General features: G+C 41.6%; 1 protein-coding gene across 1 annotated transcript in view; it reads left to right on the top strand.

Moving 5' to 3' along the window:
- Window positions 1-19,067, top strand: part of pik3c2a (phosphatidylinositol-4-phosphate 3-kinase, catalytic subunit type 2 alpha) — a 51,887-nt gene that overhangs the window by 2,803 nt on the left and 30,017 nt on the right. Inside the window, exon 2 of the mRNA XM_039808148.1 lies at window positions 3,472-4,708. Coding sequence (XP_039664082.1) covers window positions 3,554-4,708 — 1,155 coding nt within the window. The 5' untranslated portion in view covers window positions 3,472-3,553. The remainder of the gene's footprint in view (window positions 1-3,471; window positions 4,709-19,067) is intronic.

Below are 19,067 nucleotides of genomic sequence, written 5' to 3'. Positions count from 1 at the left end.
AATGGTTTGAATATATTTAAACGTAATTTAGCTTAATTGAAAAATTTATGTGATTTTTACAACCTAAAGTACAAATTAAACTAAACTGTTTGTTAAGGGGTTAACAAAACCATGACTTGTCAAACCACCAAGCAAATTATCTGGAAACTCATCAGACCCTCCAGTCCTATTTATTATTCTGACCTCTGCATCCTTAAATCTTTTCACTCAATCAAGCATTTTCATTGGAGGTTCATGGCTTGGGTATCTGTTGTCTCCTGAATACTTTAAAAGTAGTAATGTCATGTTGAGTTAAGCTCTTACAGGACCTGGACTCTGCCATCCTTTGCCATGGTGCAGTGCAACAGAGTATTGGCTGCAGTTGGCTTTTCTCCATAAGTGGGGCTTTCCTCCTTTGTAAGTCTCCTGTTGCCATATATGGATAATAAGCATATGGCTATCTTGATTCAGGATCTTCTGTGTTTAGCCGTGGTTTTGGTTATCTTAGTGTGGCTTGAGTCCCGTTGAATCTCCGTTGTTAAAGGTCCGTTGGCATGAAAATTTCACTTTATGAGGTTTTTTAACATTAATATGAGCTCCCCCAGCCTGTCTATGGTCCCCCAGTGGCTAGAAATGGTGATAGGTGTAAACCAAGCCCTGGGTATCCTGCTCTGCATTTGAGAAAATGAAAGCTCAGATGAGCCGTTTTGGAATCTGCTTGTTATGAGGTCATAAGGAGCAAGGTTACCTCCCCTTTCTCTGCTTTGCCCGCCCAGAGAATTTGGCCCACCCATGAGAGAGAGACATCATGGCTTTCAAACGAGAAAAGTGGCAGTTGGTCAAGGCCACACCCCCACCATCCACCTTGCCCCCCCCTCTCTCCTCCTCAACAGAAATGGCACATACTAAGGAAAGCTCATTGTAGGACTGGCTCTAGTGGCTGTAGTTCTGCACCAAAGCTGAATTTCGTGAAAGAGACTTCAGATATAGTATTAGGGGACCACTAAGGTCTATATAAAAGCATCCAAAGAGCACCATTTCATGGGACCTTTAAAACATCATCGCCCCCTTGTCTTTTTCTCAGCCTTTCTTGAATTGGAACTATATTGGATTGAGCGGTCCAATTTGCAATGATCTACAGTGCAAAAATTAAAATTTGAAAAATGTTTATGAACTTAAATCACATTATTTTGTTTCTCAGATTGATCCAGTGTTTACATACAAATTTAGGAAATCTGCTGTTTATTGTCTGGCTCAGTGTGTTAACTGGACACTTGGCAGTTACAGCAAGGGGCTCTGACCTTTTGGTTATGGAACCCGTAACTTAAACTACTAAGCGTCAGTCTGTCAGAGCACGCCTTCTAACGGTGTGCAAAATCAATTATATTCGGATGAACTACTTTGGTCAGAGCATGTGACATTTTTGCACAGAATTAAGTCATCAGTGACAGCAGGTGCCAAAAGATGATCTTTTCTTTTATGCATTTAGTGTCCCAAAGCTGTGTTCTTGGCAAAGTTGGCACTAAGCTCTCCTAGTCAGATGCTTAATGAATGCAGCCACATTGTCACTGCCTGCTGGTGTTAGCACAGCTGATAATACAATCTTGGGCCATGGTGCTAACATAATGCTAACAGAGTGAGAGAAAGCCAGAGGAAGAGAGAGAGAGACCCTTTCGGCTGCTTAGCATGCCAAATTCCTCAGCTGCACAATAGTGCTAGGCTAGCCTGAGCCCCAGCACAGCCAGCCCTCTCCACCACAATGGGAGGGGAAGCTCAGGAGAGGCCGGTGACGCCTGGGGAGGGAAGGAACTCACTCAACCCTGGGGCTGTGATCGGTCGATGAATGGTCGCTTTGAGAAGGCGCTGTGTCATTTGAGGACCACAATACACTGTTTCCAGGGATGTTTTTCTCATCTTATAGACATGTGGTACCCTTGGCACCTTCCTGTTGTGGGCTTACCATAAATGGTTAAGATTGTCAAGAATGGAAGATGCCCTTGTTTGGCATCAACTTTGGTCTTTTGAGGGTTACTCGGAAAATCCAAGCAGTTTGATGGGATGGGAGAAAATAGTTGGCAGATTAATTGATAATAAAACAATTCTTGTTTAGTTGCCATCCTGCACAGAAGCACACAGCTTTGTGAGTTAACTGCATGCCAATAAGTGGTGTGAGTCATATGTCAACTCCTTGTTATTTAAATCATTTGCACAATCGTTTGATTTAGTCTTTTTTTGGTATGTGGTCAGCCCGGCTCCTTGGTTAAACAATTGCACTGTGCACCTTGCAATGTCAGAATCAGAATCAGCTTTATTGGCCAGGTTTGCGTAAACAAACAAGGAATTTGACTCCGGTTAATCTTTGCTCTCAAAGTACACTCACTTAACATATATAGAATAAAAACAGAAAGAACAGTAAGAAATATAAAAAAAATACTGTTAAGCATGCAGTATAACAATACAATAGAATTTACAAATTTTCAAAAATATACAATAACAATTGAAGAGAGGGAAGGAATATCAGTACAATACAAAAGTAATCAGTATAGTCTCAGATTTAAGATTGAAATATAAATATAGCGCAAGGCAGTTCAGTGCAATGATATATATATATATATATATATATATATATATATATATATATATATATATATATATATATATATAATATATAATTATAATTGTAAGATTGAAATATACATTAGGTAGATGAGCAGAACAGTGTTGATTGACTTTGTTCAGTATAAGGGTGGGTGCTTTTTCTGAGCGTTCAACAGAGTGACTGCTTGGGGAAAGAAACTGTCTTTGTGTTGGCTGGTTTTGGCAAACAGTGCCCTGTATCGCCTACCAGAGGGAAGGAGGTTGAACAGTTTGTGACTAGGATGTGAGCGGTCTGCAGAGATTTTTGCTGCCCTTTTCCTGACCCTGGACCGGTACAGGTCCTGGATGGAGGGAAGGTCAGCTCTAATGATCCTCTATGCAGCCCTAATTGTCCGTTACAGTCTGGCCCTGTCCCCTTTGGTGGCTGACCCAAACCAGACAGTGATGGAGGTGCAGATGACAGACTGAATGATGGCTGAGTATAAAATGAACAACATAGAGGCACACAAATAGAGGAGAGCTTGTAGTGAGTGAGCTGATCAATTTACATATCATGAACATGCTGGAAATGTAGCCCGTGCTTGTTATGTAACTAATTGATGCCCTTGACTCCAAAACAAGTGCAAGTAATTATTGGCTGTGTGTTTGTGACAAAATTGGCAGCAAGTCAATAAGCGATCGAAAAGCCTGGTAACAGTAACTTCTTTTGACATAGGCTAGATTCTGTCCACATCCAGTCATTACAAATGTTTGTGTGACTGGGAATTATAAATAATATATTTGTGGTATGATTTGCTAGTAAAACCTCAAAATGTTTCTAAATGATATACCGACAGCTTTGACCCCCCTCTTGATGTCAATTACCGAAATGTTTTTTTTCTCTCCCTTTTTAAGGTGTTTAAAGATTTGCTACGCAACCCTTTGAGCCACACTGACTTAGAAGCCGTCATACTCATGGCACCTTCCAGTTGACAGAATGGCCCAGATATCGAGTGGTAATGGGTTCAAGGTGGATGTCCCCCAGCCAAAGGGGGCTGTGGGTAAAGAGGAAGCCCTTCGCATGGAGGAAGAAGCTTTTGCAAAATTGCGAAGGGATAAGAGGCACACTCTTTCAGCTTCAGCATCCTCATCTTCCTCTGCAGCATCCTCATCCTCCTCAAAACCGCAACCATCTAGATCTACCACTACTGCTCCTCTACCTTTACCCTGTACTAGTAGACCTGAAAGAGACCTCATCGTCTTCCCAGAGACCAAGAAGCAGGTAGAGCAGGACAAGTTCAGGGATATCGACGTGGACAAGCTGACCAATGAGGAACTTGAAAAGCTCCTGCTGGATGAAAACTTTGGGGTTAACAGCAAAGTGCCCCGTCCCTCGTCACTACTGGGGTTTAACCTCAGTGCCTCCTACCCTGGAGGCCATCCATGTAGCTCCTCTCCTTTCCAGAGTGGCCAGTGGACACCTGTTCTGTCCACACCATCTAACTCTAGTGTGTCCACTCCCACCCATCAGCCTTCCCCAATGTTCCCCTCTGCTCCATTCCCCAAACAAGGCACATTTCAGAATGGCTTCACTCCAACCATGTCGCCCTTCATGGCCCTGACGGCACAGCCAACATCCTTCATGGCCTTCACTCCCATCCAGCCTGCTGCTGCCATGGTCTTCACACAGCCAGCAGTGGACCCAGAGATGGCCAAACTGTTTGACAAGATTGCCAGCACCTCAGAATACTTGAAGAATGGCAAATCGGCCAGCACTGACCTAGATTCCTCTCAAGCGGGCACAGCTTCTCTGGCGCCCAACCCACCACCCCAGCAGCCAGCAGCGATGGAATCTTCTAGCATCAGCCGCTTTGACTGGCTCGATCTGGACCCACTCACAAAGCGTAAAGCTGAAAATGAGGAAGCATCCCTGGCATCAGGAGACACTGCACAGACGGTACCAGGAGTCGCAGGGGATCCTTGGGATGCAGTTCTTGAGACTGAAGGGAACAGTAGTAGCAGCAGCCCCCCACTGGAGGTGAAAGCGTCAGTTCGCTCGCAGCACAGGAGAGCATCAACGGGAGCGGCTGTCACTAGGAGTCACTCGCTCAACATCCCAGGGACCTCCTCGCAGCACAAACCAAACAATCAGGTAAGATCGCAGTAAAATGGAAATGTTTAAAAAAAAAAAAAAGGAAATCTTTTCTTACCTTTTAGATTTCAGGGAAAGTCTGCACACACTTCTATAGGCCTTTTCACAGTACACATTTTTGCATGTCATAGCAGGAATATTCTTAGCACAATCAATCAGGAATGTCTGTCTAATGTCGTGCTCTTCTTACTGGTTAGAAGTGGAAAGGGCTCAGTTGGAAAAAAGATGTTGTCACATACTTGCACCACATCAAGATATAGTCGTGGGGTTGTTTGCTGATGTTGTCAGACCACTGTAAATCAAATCCGAACAAACCACACCCACAAACCACACTCCCAAAGTTCTGATGATTGAGATTAGCTGCAAGCGTTCTGTTTCACATTCACATATTCACACCTGGTGGCTGCACTGTTCAGTTGCAGTCTTTTTAGCTGCTGAACCAGTGGGCTGACTACCTTGCCACTTAGCCACTACCAGTCGTTTGTCAACCCCAACCATGTTTTCTTATCCAGACCAGAGATTTTAACAGGTTACCTGCTAGTTACAACATTCTGTTTTTGCACACTATTGACAGCATCATGCATTGCGGAATAAATTACTATATAAAACCACAACCCTTACAACATGAGCAAGTGGGAATAAAGTTTAGTCAGAACAGATGCTGCTGGATCTTCTTGTTCGCACAAAACGCCCATCAAAGTCTTGCTTACAACTGCATGTGCTGTGTGTATACTCCTCATCCATTCACTAGCACAAGCAAAACATCCACTTTACTTCTGATCCCTCTAATTACATTTTTCACTGTGGTTAGCTACCCACTGTTTCACCCCACAATTTCCTCTCAACCACATTTTGTGATTAATTTTGCCATGCAAGACATGAGTGATCTAATTTCTTGTGATGAATATTTGGCCAATCATTTGGGACAGTGCTGTGGGCAAGTGGCATAGAATATTTTGCCTCTAAACCCCCTCCCCAACACCAAAACTAAACAGCCATCTGTCATTTGGCTGGCAGGTCTGAGTTGAGACAAGATGAGCATCATATGGCACTTACCCACTGCTAGTACCAGCTCTACTCAGCTCGGCGAGCAGGTACCATGTAATGGAAAAAAACGCCATTCGTCAGTGATACAGCCATACTGAGGCCTACCAGCCAAACTTGGTGACCCAGAATTTGTCGCCATGTGTCTTCCTCTTTATTAAGTATTGAGAGTCAGATTAACTAGAAAATGTAAATCTTCTGTCTTGAAATGAGTGAGTAAAATGTATTACATGCTTCTTCAGAAGTGCTTTTCAGTTACTAGTGAAAAACCCTGAAAAGTCTGGCTGTCAATATGTATAACCGCTAGGGCTGGGTATCGTTCGAAAATATTCAATACCAATACCGTGACTTCGATACCGGTTCCTAAACAATTACTTTTTTTGATACCAATTTCATAAAACAAAAATACATTACAACATTACACATTACGGCACAAATCGTTTTATTTTTCAGCTCCTACTACGTGAGCCCCGTCTCTGTGCGTAACGTAGTTTTTCCTGCCTGCCTCTGCGACGTTTAACGTTGAGCAGCCAATCACAAACATTATTCGATCTTGGTAGCAGCATGCTGGATGCTTATTGTCTCACTGACGCTGATGAGATTTACTCCTTGGGTATTGAAATTGGGTGTTGAATGACGAGGCATTTTTCAATACTCGATACTTAAGAGGCAATTCGGTAGGTGAAGAAAAAAAAAAAAGTATTGAATTCGGTACCCGTCCCTAATTACCGCCCTCTGCAGTTGGTAGAAATGTGTTTAGTCACCCCTGTACTTGAGGCATGGATGTCCCTCCTCATACACATGCTGGCAGAGTACAACATACAAACAATACTGGGAGCCTCTCATTAAGATATTGCTTTACATTATTACCAGTGGTCAAAATCTCATAGAGTACTTTTAAGGTCTGGACAAGCTATTCTATTGGACAAGATGCCCACTTCCGGCTCATTGTGTTTCCAATTGTTTGGCCTGTGTCATGACCAAACAATTGGTCTCTCTGTGGTATGTTTCTCATGCCAAGGTGATAATTAACCTTACAGCAATGTGCAAGGCCCTTATTTCCAACATGCCCCATGGTTGCGGAAAACCAGGAAATTTGGCACTATGTGAACACAGTGTTGGGAAAGATTATGGTACAGTAGTAAAGTCGAAAAGTGTAAAGAAACTTTGTGAAACAGGTCATAAACATGATCAGCCGAGGGCAGTTTCAATGTACTCTTCCAGGAGGTCATACAGTTCCATGTGTGGAACTCACTCTACAGACATATACTTTGCTACTCATCAAACACAACTTGTCAGATTGAGCCTGTACACAAAGCTGTGTCTTCCAGGGTTGAGGAATGTCTCTTCCCTTGAAAGGATGAAACCGTGTTTGTTTACACTAGCCTATATGTTATGTCTAGGTTCAAGCCTGTGTTTGCTGGTCAGACAACCGTGTTGTGTAACTTGAGCCTTTTTAGCTTGGTGTTCTTCACATAAATCCCTCTACACTCTCACTTTGTAATCTGCATCCATTATCTGCAGTCTTTGTGTATGTGAGGCTGAGATGGTATGTGTGGTAACTCACTCCCCTTGTTCCATCTGCTTGCCTGCCAGTCGGCGCCCATGTAGTTATAATCGGGAACAAGCCTGTACAGCTCCCCTATGCTCCAAAGCAGCACCAGAATGACCTAAGAAATCGCCCCCATACGTTGCTGTTCCAACTATTCTCTCATTTGGACTCAGGGGAGAGAGAAGCTGTATTTCCATTAAGTTTGGATAGCTGTGACATGCTGTACTCTGTGCAACTCTGATACATTCTGTGATGAGGGCAAATAAGACAGTATTGCTTCACAATAAGAGTTCCAGTAGTTTGTATGGGGACTTTTTTCTTTTTTTTCTTCTTCATGAAGCAATAGCTTGAAATGTTCAGTTTGCATTACCAGTAGCGCTATACAGCAACTGCAGCTCCAACCACACGGCAAAAGAGAACAATCAGAAGACAGTGAGGCTGTAACAACAGTTAGAAGCGCTAGAGCTAGAGGCGCATAAGAGCTAGAGGCGCATAAGAACAGGAACATGGAAGTAAAACTAGACTTCCAACCACAGACACTGCAATACCAGGAGCTACTAGCCCACATAACCAGTCTGTTTTAAAAAAAAAAAAGGCGCTTTCTCTTAGTTACTTGCATGGACCACACGTATTGAGCGAGTCAGATTGCAATGATGACAGAGCTCGGTTGAGGGCAGAGTGGTGTCTAGGTTTGGCCTTGCTTTTCAAGAAAGACTTAAGATATAACGGTCCCCTGAAAATAGTTTTTGTCTTAGTTCCCTTTTTAAAAGACCAAAACAATGTTTTGCATGGTTTCTGCTTATGAATGCATTTACATTGCTGCAAAAACATTTTTCAAAACATGCAGATGTGTTGAGTTGTTTCCCTACCATTTCAGACAGCCTTTGGTTTTCATTCATTTCACTATGGAATTAAATAGATTTGTAACTAGTTTGAGCTAGTTAAACCTTGTGTGTTAAATGTATCTTGTTTTATTGTTATCAGAGCTAGTTTATCATTGGTAATATTGTTAAAAATGTAGACCGATTTGAAAAAGTCTTTTGATGACTCGTGGGTACGTTAATACATCACCCTGTTTGAGACTCCAGAAACATAAGATCTAGTGAGTTACCAAAGAGTATTGCATTCATGAGCCGAGTAAGAAAATCCAACCCAAAGGGCATACAAAAAGCAATCATGGATGTTAGGATAATGTGAATCTGACAGGTTGACAGGAACTTGCTTTAAAAACTGTTCTGTTAAGAAAGCCAAGTGTTGTTAAACTGTTATTATACATCATTATTATAATAGATGATCGTAGAGCAATTACTTTATTGCACCAACTTCCCATCAATTAGTGTTAGCAATGGCCGTAAACCCCCACCTCTGTTTTACACCAGATACAAATACCTGCTGTTACAATAAATGCAGTCTGCAGTGCAGGCTCGTTCACTGGTGTTGAGTTACAGAACAGATCCAGACATCAGACACCCTTTGCTTCTCCATAGCCTCTTAACGCATTCTGAAATACTGGTTTGAGTCATATTGGGGTTGCAATATCACATAAGTGTAAACTATGTTTACGTTCCATCTCCACTAGCATAACTGGAGATAAAACCAAACATGTTTTCATTTGAGTGTGGTTGAGGATGCAAACACTGCTCTGTTGCTGGCTGTAACCTTGTCAAATGTGGAGGAATTGATTCTGGATACAATCTTGTTACGAGTTGCACAATGTCACATGGTAATGGCGTCAGACTTACCATCCATAGCCAAACTTGGCTTAGCTTAGAGGAATTGCCTGTAGGAAAATATAAAATATATTAAAGATGTAAACATTTCTATCGTATATTTTCTATATCGTATCTATCGCAATGTTGAAAAACCAGCGGCAGAACTATGTTATGGCAATATTTAAATAATTTGGACGACACTTTACGTTCTGTTCTTTGCACGTTATGTTCATTTGGCACTAAACTGAAACAAAACAAAGAGAGAAAATACTCCGTAGGTTTCATTTGTCAAGTATTTATTCAGACAGGAGTATACAAAAATTGGCTTTACCATGTGGATATTTCATATAGACTATTTATTTATTTATTTATTTATTTATTTATTTATTTATTTAATAAGTTGAAGTTGAATGCCTTTATTGTCATTGTACTTTACAAAACAGCGAAATTATGAGCGCTACTCCACTGGGTGCATACAATAAATAATCCTCACAGGACATATAAAACAGTAAAAGAGCAATGATCAGATAAGTGCAAGTATCGAAGTGCAGGAGGTGACTGGGTTTGCAAAGAACTACATTTGTTTGGGTAAATAACCAGAAAACATGCTATATCCTGATATGTATTGTTATCAATAAATAAAATTACCTATATCGGGATCAAAGATTTTGGCCATATTGCCTAGCCCTAATTAAAAGGAACCAATTTTCTTTTATCTCCCCAAAAACATGAGTTTATTTCCTACAACACAGAAAAGTAGATGTAAAAGTGGACAAATTCAACCAGCATTGCCCAAGGCATGATGTAATTTGTTTGCCATGTTGTTTTACTCACAAAGGTGTGTCCAAAGAAGTTTTTTTTTATTATTATTTCCAAGATTAGTGTTTGGATGTCAGTAAGTCAACTCGAAGTTGAGCCAAGTCTTGTTGTGGTTGGCAAGATTGTAGTGTAAAATGTGTCCGTATGGCCAGAGGTGTGTAAAATGGAACAGATACGCATGAACTTTAAGACTCTGAAGTCAGAACAGGGCTATCTACTGTGGAGTCACCTCTACTGTATGCCTCATTCTGTCTATTTGTTTCTTATTCCCCCTTTCTCTTACTTTCTTTAAGTTTTGCTCCTTTCCTTTTTTCTCTATCAGTCTTCACAGTCTCTCAGTTCATTTCTTCACCTCTATCACTTTACTGGCATCAGTCTTCCTCCTTCCACTCACTGACTGCCTGTGGTGCCTGCCTGGCTACTTATCCCTTGCTTTGGCCTTTGGCTATCAAGCTGTAGGTTGGTGATAATCAGCAGTCAAACAAATAGCTCTATCTGGAGTTCAGCCGTCCTGCCTCACAGCACCAACGCCTGTTCAGACCTGGCTCTAACTGTTTGCAAAGCAACACTGGATGTTAATGCGTCATTTACCACACGTCGCCATGTCTAGGTTTGTAATACTTACCTTCACAATTGTTTCAAGAAGTGTAGTTCCACTTGATTCAGTGTTACTTGTTTTGTTTTTTTTGGATCGTGCAGTAGACCTTTTAATCCAGCAAAAAAATGGTAAGGATTTTAGTTAGATGTGACTGTCGACTGAATTCAGCCACAACTATGCAAAGATATGGAAAGTGAAGGAAAATGTAGTGCCCGTTTGTTTGACCAACTAGCTATTCATCTATTTAATAGTACCAGTTTTTCATAAACATAATACTAAGGGTTTGTGTGTCTGTGGTTAATGGAGATTATGATTATGTTGTTGTTAAGATTACATGAGCGTGTCTATGCCTGTATGTTCTTACACTGTTCCTTTAAAATGTCCTGCGGGCAAATTTTTGTCTGAATTAGCCATTTTTATCTGTGCTGTGATTCAACATCACAGTGTGTATAGTGTGAAATGTAAAAGTAAGCCAGCATGCACTGTGCATGCTTGCCAACCGAATCGCTCCTTTGCCAGCAGAAATAAAGCCCTCCAGCAGCTCTTTTACATCTCTTACACCTACGTACCATACCATTCCACTCCAGACTTCCGCTTTTTCTTTTATCATCTAATTACACCTTAAGCACTAGTATGAGAATTGTGTTCTAACCGGACAGATTGCAGGGTTAGAAGATGTTGTAGTGCATGGATTCCAGTTAACTGTTACTCACTGGGCGAGCAGCTCTGTCTCCTAACCTTTAACATTGTTTACTGGCAGAAAACAGGAGACACATTGTGGAAGATGAAAAGTGTTTAAGGAATAAATTAAAATGTTTCAGAGATTGTTTGTTTGAGAAATTTCCTCCAATCACAAAATAGCAAATGAATCAATGTCTATTTGACAGTCTGTCCCTTGACCCATATTTTTTTTCAGCAAGGGGTGTTCAGATTATCACAGCACTTTTTTTTTGTACCCATCAGTCATTTCCTGATCGAAAGAAGAAGTTGATTTGTGTTTTACGAGCAGCAAGTTCCTCGGATGTAAAACTGCTTCTCACAGGCATTAAGTGTCATCGATGAAGCTGTATTCAAACGGAAATGCTTAGAAAACGTTCACCCATGCAGCCAAAAACCTTTTTTAGCTGACAGTTATGGGTATTCACAACCCATTAAAATCAATCTTCATCTCTTCAGTAAGTGCTGAATCAGCATGACTGCATTTCCCACACAAAGTTGTATTGTAAAAAAGAAGCCCGGAGCAACTGTAGTTCATTTTGCTTGTACTGTTTTGAGACTTGCAGGTCATTTGCAGGATGAGTGTCAGATAAATGTCTGAATGTAGACGAAAACATTGGGTCAAGCTACTGACTTAGGCTACTGTTTAAAAAAACATCTCCGAAAATTGGACGTTTGAGCACCGAAGAACAAACATTTTACAGTTAACTAACCATCACGTGTTGCTGTACGCAGTTCTCGATTTTAAGAACTTATAGGCTTGTCAAAAATTCACAAGTCACTAATGAACATTCAAGTGCAGGTTTCCTGTGGACCGTCTGGGGTAATTTCCATTCGGCTAGCACAGAGAGGTAAGGAGGTATCTAATGTCTAGATGTGTAGTGTAACTCAACACTGATGTTGGGCTTGGAATTACCAGCAGCCACCTGGCATGGCTGTAGTTGGTTGAGCCTTTAGTTCTGCTACTGTACTCAGTCAGGCTTCCTGTGTGTCTTTGTCCCATGGGAGACCCCACAAAGTTCCTCAAGCTAACCATGTTCTAGCTCATGTGTCTGTTAAGCGTGAGAGACAGACTTCTGTTTTTTTTTTTTTTTTTATGTCTGACCTTGTTGATCAGCAGCAAGCATGAAAGGCCTTTTAAGAGATGCAGAGTAGAAGAATGTAGGCCTAGATTCAGTGAAAACCTTGATAACCCAAGCTTACCGAATGGATCAAATTCTGATAATAAAAAGCGTAATTTTAGAGGTGTGACTGATGATGATTGTGTGTGCATGAGCATGAATGTGCGTCCTTGTGTGCGGGCACCAATAAACGAAACATGGAACCCACTCATAACATTGCTCCGTAGTGCTACTAGTGGTAAAAACAAATTCCACAGGGTACGCCGAGTCCTCCGACCACGTCTGAAGGCTAAAGTGTTTGTTACTGTTTCGATCAGCAAGTTTTGAATCATACTGACACCTTCAATCCCTGTCTCCAACACAAGTTACAGCTGAAGAGCAGATTTCTAAAATGTTGTATATCCATTTAAGAAAAAAATGCCAGAACCTTATAATTCAATAGGTTTAAAGGAACACGCCACCGTTTGTTGAAATAGGGTTATTCACCCGTCTCCTCTATATTTATATAGGTGGGCAAACGCATTTTCGACTCAGTGCATGCATTGTCTTAGTCTGGCAGAGCGCCACTGCTAGCTTAGCTTAGTGTAGTGAATGGAATCCTATGTTGCCGGTTAGCATGTCGTGAGTAAAAGTGACCCAACAACAAAAACAAAACCTAATTACTTATTGTGTCCTGCGTATTCACGAGTACAAATAGCAATGCAGATTAAGACTAGACGATTTCCTAGGCGGATATTGACTTTGGACTATATTGGGGCAAAGCACTGCTACTTGGGCGCATATTATGTATTATTAGCAGCTGGAGCGTGCAGTACATGCTTGTCTGACGCCACTGTTTATAGAACGTTATTGTTCAGCTGTGTGGACGCTCACATAGTTATGGTTATAGTTATCGGTGTGGACGGGCCTTGACAGTCCTCTTCAGTCAACCATGAGGTTAAGGTTCCCAAGAAAAATAGCATGAATAGTTTTACGTCTGTGTCATTTTGTAGAAGCATGGATCGCATGTTTCATAACTGATTATGTCTCACTCTGGAGCGGAATGTGGCCAACTAAGTGATGTAGGAGACACCCAGGACAAAACACTTCTTTTCCAGACCTGAATATAGACATTTGTCAGGATGGTTATATCAGAGTTTGGAAAGTGTGGAAAAATAACTTGTCTAATAGTTTTGGAAAAATCCATTAAGGAAATCCATCCGACTGAAAAGACTCAGCCCCCACATTCTAACAACTGACCTTTTGTGGATTATAGTCATCTCTGTTTAGATTTGTGTCATTAACCAGCTCAAACTACTGGTCACATACCACAGTTCACTCAGCATGGCCAGCCATCATTATGGTTCTAATCTTCCTTCATGTTGTACAGTGTGCTCCCAGTATTAGTCAGTACAGTGACACATAACACACATCGATGTGTCACATGACACATCCGTGAAAGCAGAGAAAGGATGAAGGATTAGTCAATGTGTGGATCATAGGAAGCCTTTCCCGTGACTTCAGACACCAGGAGCTCCCTGGCCGACTCCAACAAAATCGATAGAGTGAAACAAAGACGGGCCTGTCCCGCTGTACACCCTGGTGTGTGTGTGTGTGTGTGTGTGTGTGTGTGTGTGTGTGTGTGTGTGTGTGTGTGTGTGTGTGTGTGTGTGTGTGTGTGTGTGTGTGTGTGTGTGTGTGTGTGTGTGTGTGTGTGTGTGTGTGTGTGTGTGTGTGTCATCTCTCTGCCTCTTTGACCCCTCTGTTTTTTTTTTTTATCTCTACCCCTCGGTTTTATTTTCTGTCTTTCTCTGTCTCTCCCCGTCTCTATGTCGCCTCACTCTGTTTATTGATTTCTCTGTTTTGTTTTTGTTAATCTTCAAATATAGAGTGATCTGTGCAAATAATCATATTGAACCACTAACAGCATTTTGGAGGCTAGTCTGCAAAAATATTGAACATTTGAGACTGAGGTTTTGCAGGCAGGAGCCCAGTCTCTTCTCTTTCTTGCAGGTGGTTTGATGTCGGGCTTGGCCTCCTTTCCAAGTTCCACATGCTGACTTAGAGATTTCTATCAACTCGTGTTATGTCAGGTCAGCGCAGCACTTTGAACAAAGCTCCCTGGGCTGCACAATTATGGGCCAAATGATATCTCAGATTAACCTGCTGGATATTGCGTTCTTGGTAATAAGGTTGCCGTTTTTGTTGTTGTTGGCATTTTGCCTTTAGTTGACAGGAAACAAGGGAGTCAAACCGAGGTCATAGTAGTTATATTGTATGTGTCTTAAACACTTAGCCAGCACCCCAGGGTTGGTTAGTTAATGAGGGGCCAGATTGTTTGACTGTATTTTGTGTAGACCTGAAACAATCAATCAATCAATCAACAGAATATTAATTGACAACTGCTTTAGTAAACAATTTAATTGTTTGAATAATTTTTTTAAGCCGAAATGCCAAACATTCTTTGGTTCTAGCTGCTCCAACGTAAGGAGTTGCTGCTTTTTAAGTTTTTAATTGTTGGTCAGTTGAAACAAAAGACACCTTGGGGTCTGGGAAAACGGTCTGCGATTGTCATTTTTCACTATTTTCTAACATTTAATACACCAAATAATTAACCGGTTGATCAAGAAAATAATCGTCATAGACAATATTGTTGTTAGTTACAGCCCTAGTTTTTTGTCTCTAATATGAATCCATATGATCTTTACTGCTAACCCTAATCCTAACACTACACATTTTAAGTGAAAGGATTCACTTTTTGGTAGTAATAACATGAAATTATATCTTAACTGGCTGTGATTCCAAAACAAATTGAGGACAGAAAAAGATCTACAAATTGTGTTAATGCATTGCATGAGCACCAGTGAGACTGTATACAACCCTCCAAATGAATTTCAAGAGCAACTGTTAAACTGAAGCAGGTGTTTTGTTAGTTGTTTTGGTGAAAGGGAACTACTTTATAGAAGTTCGGTTGACCTGACACTTAAAGTGCCCATATTATGAAAAAAACACTTTTTCTGGGATTTGGGGTGTTCTTTTGTGTCTCTGGTGCTTCCACACACATACAAACTTTGAAAAAAATCCATCCATGCTGTTTTGAGTGAGATACGGTTTCTGAATGTGTCCTGCTTTCAGTCTCCTAGTGAGCTGTTCAAAATCGGCCTTGGACTGTGACGTCACAGTCCGAAATGAGCTGGCTAACCACAACCGTTAGCTCGTAGCGTTAGCGTTAGCCGGCTAATGCTAGCGTTAGCCGCGCTACACTTGTACGCTTACGTCGTTCTCAATAGCAAAGCACTGCTACAACACACACAAGTTCACCATAATCTACAAAAGAACTACTTACATGTGCGCCTCATTTAGAAGTCTCCCAGCTAATCCTGCCTTGTAACTGACCAAAGTTGGAGAAACAGGCTTTCTTTTACTGTCTCTAGAGTTAGCTAGCTGACATGCTCTACATCTGAGCTACTGGGCATGTGCGAGTGCAATCAAAGATAGTAGAGAAGAAGAAGATGAAAAGAGATCTCACTCTGTAGCTAAAACAGAAACCAGGTGAAAAGAGGATCTGAGCAGTGAGAGAGAGCTGTGCAGTACAACAAAAATATGGTGTTTTTTGAAAATTAAACCATGTAAACCTATTCTGGTACAACCTTAAAATACAGTTATGAACCTGAAAATGAGCATAATATGGGCGCTTTAACACAGTGGGACAAAAAAAACTTCTATGAAGTTTTGTCTAGTTGTTCTGTTTGATTGTCATTACACATGAAAAGTAAGCTGTACATCCCCGGCGCTTCAAAAACGTTAGGTTCAAAATGTCCCAGAAGTCTTTTAAGGGGAGGAATAAACTATTATTATGACATTCCAAACATTTCCTTTACCCTCTCCCTTTTCTTCCCTGAGTGATGTCAGGGTCCCAGATTCCCAATGACCATGACAGAGCACTTTTGTATATGGCCCAGAGCCTGGTGCAGGAAGGGGCGGGGCTCTTTCACTTCTCATTTCCTGTGCCGCAGGAAGCGCATTCCTTAGCTGCTGGCAGTAAAAAAAAAAAAAAGAAAGCAGAGTGTAACTGCAAGTTCCCAGCAACAGGGGAGAGAGAGAGAGAGAGAGAGAGAGAGAAAAAAAAAAAAAAAAAAAAAAAAAAAAAAAAAAAAAAAAAAAAAAAAAAAAAAAAAAAAAAAAAGAGAGAGAGAGAGAGAGAGAGAGAGAGAGAGAGAGAGAGAGAGAGAGAGAGAGAGAGAGAGAGAGAGAGAGAGAGAGAGAGAGAGAGAGATTAAAAAAATAGTTTATTTAAAATTAATTTAATGAAAATGTTTTCTCCATGTATTGGTAAGACAGACTTTTTTCCAATATAGGAAAAAGCCAGCTCCGCCTTGGGGGTGTATCATTGTTATCGTGTGTGCCACAGAGACTGTTTTAATCAAAATGTACGCTTAAAAACCTAAACCCTAGTTAAATGTTAAACTAATGTTTTTTTTCACAATTTAAAGGGGTGATAGAATGATTATATAGGGTATTTCACACTGTTCCTTAAGGTCTCCTAATGGGGTATGTAACATTGGTTGGGCTGAAAATGGCCTGGTTGATATTTTATTGGCCCTTATGCATCCCTGTGTTTTGGCCCTATTGGTAACAAGAGCTTTTCTTCCAAATATGGTATGGTCATGAATATTTAGATGAGCTGCGCGCTGCTTGGTTGAGCCTTATCCCCGTACACACACGTAGAGACGCGCGCTGATTGGTTGAGCGAATCGCCATACACACGCATTAGAGACGCGTACTGATTGGTTGAGCGAATCGCCATACACACGCATTAGAGCGCATGCTGATTGGTTGAGCGAATCCCCAATACACACACATTAGAGACGCATGCTGATTGGTTGAGCGAATCCCCAATACACACACATTAGAGACGCGACAGAATCTCATATTCCAGACATTGCAATGTTTCGTTACCAAATTCACTTCTGAGACTTTTTTATGCGAGAAATCAACTATATAAAGCTCAAATATGGGCCGTTTTACGAAAATGGATGGCTAATTGCAAATTTGGTAAAACTGTGTGTCGGAGTTCAGCTGCCTTTGTTGCTGCCTCGCCGCCCGGCCTGCCTTCCTCCACAGACCCCGGCCTGCTGTGAGCTCGATTGAGCTCCGGCACGGCTGGCAGCCCACAGCACCTCATACCCACGCAAAGTCACCGTTTGGGCTAATGGACTAGCTACCAAACAACCCTGCCCTGACAGAGCTCCAGGGCCTGCATCTCCTCTCTTCCTGCTAGCTAAATGGCCCGTTGAGTGAGAGTGAGAGTGCGGTCAGCGAGCTTGTTACACCAGCAATCTCTTACCACATGTTACACACATGTCACGCCACTTAGCTATACAACATACCTAAATGTCTTATAAAACTAACAACGGTGTCCGATTTCAAGTTAATGAATATTTGTGAACTGTAAGGGTTTCGTTAGCTGCGACTGTCCCTTCAATCCTATGTGTACAGATTGTGGCTAGTTAGCTTAATTTTTGGTCGTAATTTGAGTATATTTACAGTTTGAATTTCGTCACGCCACTTATACAACATCTAACTATATGTTTTATAAAGCTAACAACGGTGTCCAATTTCAAGTTAATGGATTTTTGTCAATTCCAGAGGAATTCTAAGAGGAGGCTAGCTAGCTCTCATTGATAGAGCTACATCCAGCTGCAGGCTCTATCAATGAGACTCACGGACAAGCGGCGTTTATTTCCCCAATCGTTTGTTTAATTAAATCAACACATTATAATTAAAAGAGTAACTGGAACCTGTGGTAAGAGAATGCTGGCGTAACAAGCTCGCTGACCGCGCTTTCATTCACATACACCGGGCATTTAGCTAGCAGGAAGAGGGGAGTTGCAGGCCCTGGAGCTCTGTCAGAGCAGCGGCGTTTCGTAGTCCATTAGCCCAAAACGGTGACTTTGCGCGGCACGGCTATGGTGTGGAGTGCTGTGGGCTGCCAGCCGTGACTGAGCTCCATCTACCTCACAGCAGGCCGGGGTCTGTGGAGGAAGGCAGGCCGGGCGGCGAGGCAGCAACACAGGCAGCACCGGCCTCTGAACTCCGACATAGTCGGACAAAATTTGCAATTAGACATCAATTTTTGTAAAACGGGCCATATTGGACCTCTACATAGTTGATTTCTCGCATAAAAAAGTCTCAGAAGTGAATTTAATGGTAAAATAGCAGATGAACAATGTATACAATTTCTGAGATCTGCACGACCTAGATTCAGAAGACTAACTGATCTCAGGTCAGTTGTGTAGCCTATGCAAATGTTGGGGCGTGACAAAGAGAGAGACTAGAGCCAAATGAGGAGGAGCCGCAATAGTTGACGTCAACTATGGGGCTCGTTGAGATTCGCCCGTTTTCAGAGGCAGTTTCAAATAGTGAGATTTGCAGAGAAAAGAGGTGTCAATGGGATTTAGAGGTTCTATGTATGTCCTAGTTACCCACTAAACTGTCATTATTCAACTATGACAAGGTAAAATCAGTTTTGCATTCTATCACCCCTTTAAGAGACCTGTGTGTGTGTTTCTTTGTGTCAAGCCTTTGCCCTTGCTGACGTGTTTATTCCCTCGGTAGTATTTATAGCTCTGAGGTGTTTTTAATAGAGTTACCCCTTGTTATCTACAACCAGTTCTGTTAAACTGATGATGACTTCATATGTGTTGGGCAGCCCATAAATGATACACAGCCACTCATTGTCTTTGTGTCCTGCCTGTCTCCATCTGGTCTGCTTCTGTTTGACGTATGTAAGCATCTTACTCATATGTATTATGTG

This window comes from Perca fluviatilis, chromosome 8 (genome assembly GCF_010015445.1).
Source record: "Perca fluviatilis chromosome 8, GENO_Pfluv_1.0, whole genome shotgun sequence".
In the NCBI taxonomy this organism is placed as follows: domain Eukaryota; kingdom Metazoa; phylum Chordata; class Actinopteri; order Perciformes; family Percidae; genus Perca; species Perca fluviatilis.
Note: the sequence above shows the minus strand (reverse complement) of the source record. Positions and strands in the feature narration are given on the sequence as shown.